This window comes from Leptidea sinapis, chromosome 32, assembly GCF_905404315.1.
Source record: "Leptidea sinapis chromosome 32, ilLepSina1.1, whole genome shotgun sequence".
Lineage (NCBI taxonomy): Eukaryota > Metazoa > Arthropoda > Insecta > Lepidoptera > Pieridae > Leptidea > Leptidea sinapis.
The window spans coordinates 2780075-2786074 of record NC_066296.1 but is presented as its reverse complement, the minus strand read 5'-3'; the positions used below and the strand labels follow the sequence as shown (position 1 = coordinate 2786074).

The following is a 6000-nucleotide window of genomic DNA, read 5'->3' as shown; positions in this document are numbered from 1 at the left end:
ACATTTGGCGTCATATCTTGTACGATCGTTTCTACAGATTCCAACTCGCACTTGGCTTTTCACGTTTTCACGACGAAGCTTTCACTTCTGTCGTGATCTTAAGCTCAGTGTGAAGAAACTTTTCTCTCTTCAGGCTAAAGCTTTCTCTCCTTTGATTCGGTAAAAGGGGGTTTTTAATAACTTTTAACTGATAACTTGCTTTAGGTTTTGAAAGAGAATAAGCCGTCACTGACTATGTAACGCTTGATTCGACTAGGGAGACTCAAGAGCAGACCTCTCCCGGCTATTATTTCACACACAACAATATAATGTAGTTATGTACCATTATTGTAATTTTTGGAGTCGGTGTCAGCCATGTTAGGTTTGTAACTACATATATAGTTGTACGTTAGATGTGCTTGTGTCGCACCCGGAACGTGACATAGCGACAGGCTAGGGTGGGGCTGCGGCATTTAGGCAGTCCAGTATTTTTTTCATTTAACTTTCCTTAGGAGAACTCTCGAAATAAGTTGATTACTAAGCTTTAGACGATAACGCAATTTTTTTTTGTTACTTTTTAGTGCATATTATAATGTTTCGGAGGTCGGTTTGTTTTTTTTTTGAAGTCGGTTGTTTTTTGTAAATTGGTTTTGCACAAATTAACTTACAGGCTATGCCTATTTAGGCATAGCCTGTAAGTTATAGGGGTGCTACTCAACGATATTTGTAATACGACATATAGATTAATACATTTTATAAATGTTTGCACCTACCGGGATTCAAACCCGAGCTTCTAAAAGGCTAGGCTCTGTAGCCACTCTACTATATGTGTCGTCAAATTTAATTAGGATTATAATTATTGTGATCCAGGGGCGGAACTAAATGACTTCAATATATCTGTTGAAGGTTATTCAGTTGTTTTGTGTTTGTTCCTTTGATAATTGATGAATAAAATAACGTTGACCTTCTACTACCCAATTTTTTCCTAACGTTTATTTATGTAAATAAATAAATAAATAAACGTTAGGAAAAATTGGGTAGTAGGGTCAATCCCAAACATCGGGATGAGTGACGGTCCTCCACAGTGAGGTTTTCCAGGTACTTTCTTCCACGTACTACAAAGTTGTGGAATGAGCTTCCTTGTGCGGTGTTTCCGGGACGATACGACATGGGTACCTTCAAAAAAAGCGCTTACACCTTCCTTAAAGGTCGCAACGCTCCTGTGATTCCTCTGGTATTGCAAGAGAATGTGGGCGGCGGTGATAACGTAACACCAGGTGACCCGTATGGTTGTTTGTACTCCTTTTCCATAAAAAATGTCGTTAGATTACTTGGCAATTCCTGTAGAAAATGTAGGTGTTTAAGGATACCAAACCATCTATCTAGAAATATTGATGAGGGATAATAAATACCAGTGGGAGGCTCCATTGCACCGGATGCCGGCTCGGTTATGGGTACTACAACGGCGCCTATTTCTGCCGTGAAGCAGTAATGTGTAAGCATTAATGTGTTTCGGTCTGAAGGTGACGAGCGCAGTTGTAGTGCTGATCAGAATTTTTGGGTTTATCAATTATCTTGAGCGGTATCAATTCCCATCAGCTGAACGTCCTGCTCGTCCCGTCCCTTATTTTAATAAAAAAAAACATATGTTCCTTGAATTATTTCTTTTCTGCCACGCCATTATCTTATCAGGAAAAATAATTCCATCCAATATTTTTTATAATACACGTGGAGATAAAAATAAATGTCAAATGATATACACAATTTATTTAATATACTGTTGCTTATAACTAATAGAGTCGCTAATAAAATATTAATTCAGTCTATAATAGGTAAGTAGCCATTTTTAGTACGATAGGCCTCTTTGCTCCATTTCGTCTCGAACTTTCTCTGGTTTTGGCCAAAACACCATCAATATCACAGAACCTGTAACAAAAATATAAATAAGTAACTGACCCGACAGATATTGTTCTGTATATAATAAATAAAATACCGTTTTTATCTCGTAAAATATGCTCCCTGTTGTTATACTAAAATTGTTTCACACCAGAACTGTGAAACCGTGCGTCAATCTCATAAAAAATATGTACATAAAAAACAAATATTTACGGAACCCAAATCGAAATAAAAACTATCCTATTTCTCAAGTTGGACTAAACTGCACTCCATGAAGTAATCCCCATTAAAATCTGTTCATTAGTTAAGGAGTTCACTGGAAACAAACATCAGGACACTGGATTTATATATATTAACTAGCTGACCTGGCAAACGTTGTTTTGCCATATAAATTATTTTTAATATTTGAATTAAACCGTATCTAGGATATCGCAACATTACTTTATTTTTCTAAAATATTTTTTTCAAATGGCCTAAGTTACTCCTTATTAAATCAGCTACCTGCCAATAAAAGTCCCGTCAAAATCGGTCCAGCCATTTCAAAGATGAGCCGGAACAAACAGGCAGACAAAAAAATTGTAAAGAATAATATTTTGGTGTATGTATTACTGTATGCATTATATCCATATATCTAAATGTAGTAAAAAACGGTTATTTCCATATTACAAACAGACACTCCAATTTTATTTTTATGTATAGATATTTAAAAAGAAGGTATTAATAATTATAACCAATGCAAAATTCAACGGATCAGCCTTGCTATCCAACGCGGAAATGCTGCCAGTATTCTTGGTACCCTTCCACGTAATGATAGTTTTAATTTTATGTAGTCATAGTATTGTAAAAATACGTAGTAGTATATATATGTAGTTATAAGATTTGTTTTGTTTGAATAAATAATATACATGCAAAATAAAATAAATTTAGTTTGAAGTATGATACATATTATGGTCTAGTTCACCAACACCAACTTACTTCAGGGTGTCCAATAGCGATGTAAGTGTGAGCGCGCCTCGTAAAAATACACTCAAATGTACAACGTTACTCTTATTTGAATAAGCTAAGCCTGTATAATTTGTCAGTTCTGTGTTTTACGTTATTTCAGTTGTTGTCTATTGCTGAGCTGAGATTCCGTTTCGCTCAGAATTGATGTAGTTGGGGAGACCAGTAAAAATTAAAAAGCAGAGGACGCTATGTGATCTTCTTGTTTTGTAGCTAAAGATTATGATTTCAGCCAGAAGACGTCCGCTGCTGGTCAAAGGACTCCCCCATAGATCGCCATGACAATCGGTCCTGCGCTGCCCTCAGGCATTAAAAGCATAAAAGGCATTTATTTTCTCAAAATTGATTCATTAAGAATTCTTTTTGATGTCATTTCTAATAATATACTAGACACTACTATCGCTTCGGAAACAAATGGCGGTCTGAGAGAGTTCTTCTCTCTCAGTGCGCCGCAAGAAACTCTCAAATCCTTCTTTTAAGCGCTAACAATTTTTGCCTCATCCAACGTATTCTGGCGATCTTGGCCAGATCGTTGGTCCAACTTGTGGGGGCCTACCAACACTGCGTCTTCCGGTACGTGGTTGCCATTCAAGGAATTTACTGCCCCTCCGGCTATGTCCCTCGAACTATTTGCCCTGCCAATTCAAATTGCAACCATCTGCGCTATGTCGGTGACTTTGGTTCTCCTACAGATCTCCTCATTTCTGATTTGATCTCACAGGAAAACTCCGAGCATAGCCCTCTCCATAGCCCTCTGAGCGACCATGAACTTCCTCATAAGGCCAATAGTTAGCGACCACGACTGCGTACCGTAAGTCATCACTGGCAACACACACTTGCTAAAAACCTTCATTTTCATACACTGTGGTATTTGGAACGAAAAGATTTTACGGAGCTTCTTGATAGCAAACATCTATCCCTTAAATTATATTAATTGTAAGAAGGCTCCTTTTTACTTTATAAAGTTTCTATTTTTGTGATTATTTAGTTTTAATATCAGCTCTATTCGCCTGAAACACAGATTTACCTAGGCCAGGCACAGTGTTAACTAGCTTTTGTATTATAATTATCCAAATGTTTTAAGTTTTCTTTAGTGTTAATTCCGCCAATATTTGTCCTTAAACAATTCGACACGTGTTTCACCTATACACGAGGCATCCTCAGGACATGTTGACTCGCCAAACTCTGGCACGAGACTCAAGACTGAGTCTCGTGTCAGAAAAAAAATTGCCAAATATTGGCGGAATTAACACGAAAGAAAACTTAAAACATTTGGATAATTATGGATTTCCGCAAAGTTACGCCTAAGTACTTCATTAAATTTTTTTGTATTACTATTCTTATTTTGTGATTCAATAACCTCTTAATATATAAACTGAAATTGAATAGAATCTAAATTACCTGATATAAAAACTCCAAAGGTTGTGAATGCAAGTTGGCAATGTCTATCGAGCGTGGCCCCGAGGATGTTGGAGCCAACGGCGGCACCAGTTCGGCCCACCATGTACATCACACACATAGCCATTGCTCTGGAGAACACCAATAAAAACATTACAAATAATTCTTACAAGGAATAACGATGAGATCTATACAGCGTACTTAGACTTTGCTCAGACTTTACTTACCTAAGACTTATCAAAAGTCATAGTCAAATATATATTATTGACATAAAAATAAAAGATTACTCGTCAACGGCAACCAATAAAAATACTATTCAGATATATATTAATTACACAAAAGTTTAACATATACATATTTTTAAAATAATGCAATGCAGTAGAACAATACAAGGCTGAACCTTAAAATCATAATTATATAAATTCATATTGTAATATCGTTTACGTAATCTTCAATACTAAAGGTAATAAGGCTTCGACATAAGTCTGCGTTTAATAAATGATTTAAATTTATTTATTGATAATTCAGATACACTTTTTGGTAATTTTTTGTAAAATTTAATATCATTGCATACAAAAGAATTGTTTATTTTACAGAGCCTAGTAGTGGGCAACGGTATCGTAGTGTAATAAAACATGAACTTGACTTATGCATTAGGTTGTCGTAGCTTAAACTCAACATAATTTATGTAAAGATTATGCTAAGCTTACACTACATACGATAATATGTAAAAGGCCCTTAAAACTATCTTAAATAGCCTTAAGTAAATTGAACGTTATATATTAAATGAACAATGTTTGAATATACCAATGCAATATAAAAATTACAAAAGTGCCAAAGCTTAAAAAAAGAATACCTCAGGCAAGTTGGGAAGACGTCGACCGCAATGGCAGCTAGTATGGAAGCAGCACACCCAGAACACAGGGCGAGGATTAGCAGCGCTGTCGCCCCGGCAGCCTGCGGCACGAAAGCGGCACTTATTGTCGCCAGGCCGCAGACGAACATTATTGAACCTGAAGATGAACGAAAAAGGCATCTTATAATAATCTTGACCTTCCCAAACCATCAGTGCCCCAGGGCACAAGATTTTTCAGATACACTAAAACCGAAAGTGCCGTACGGCACACTACTCTCTCCTCAAGTTCTGAACCTTATTTTGATTATAAGATTGTTTATTTTGCATGGTCTTATAGCTTGTTTCAATAGCTTTCAGATACATTTACTCAAATCATCCTAATTATATATAAACAATCTATTTCTACACGTAAAATAAATACACATTGACAGAACGTTGCGCGAGCGTCAAAATCATGCCAATCTGAGACATACCGTTCGATCAGAGTTTCCCGGAACGGAAAGGTTAACGAAAACACCTCACAAACTTGTATAACTTAACATACTAAATATGACAATATGAATAAACAGTAGGCGCTCGATAAGCCGGCTCCAAATTTTTTCCCTTTTGCCGGATTATCGGATTTGCATGGGAAATAAAATGTAAAATAAATGCTACATATCATAAAAAGGTACAAAGCTATCTAGCTAGCTATATAAAGTTATTTTTATTATAAAAAATAAAGTTGACGCGATTGTTTTTAATAATGACAATACCTTACCGTTACCTGAGTCACTAAGGGCCATATTCACCGACGAATAATCAAGTGTTATTATGATATATAAATATTGACACGGGAGTGGGTCAGGGATTGGAAATAATACTCCACT

General features: G+C 36.1%; 1 protein-coding gene across 1 annotated transcript in view; it reads right to left on the bottom strand.

Annotated features, from left to right (window-relative positions):
• Window positions 1-1731: 1731 nt before the first annotated feature.
• The window catches only part of LOC126974538 (putative transporter svop-1), a 39618-nt gene continuing 35349 nt past the window's right edge, over window positions 1732-6000 (bottom strand). Inside the window, exons 9-11 of the mRNA XM_050822057.1 lie at window positions 5132-5288; window positions 4279-4406; window positions 1732-1905 (exon numbers count right to left, since the gene is read on the bottom strand). Coding sequence (XP_050678014.1) covers window positions 1826-1905; window positions 4279-4406; window positions 5132-5288 — 365 coding nt within the window. The 3' untranslated portion in view covers window positions 1732-1825. The remainder of the gene's footprint in view (window positions 1906-4278; window positions 4407-5131; window positions 5289-6000) is intronic.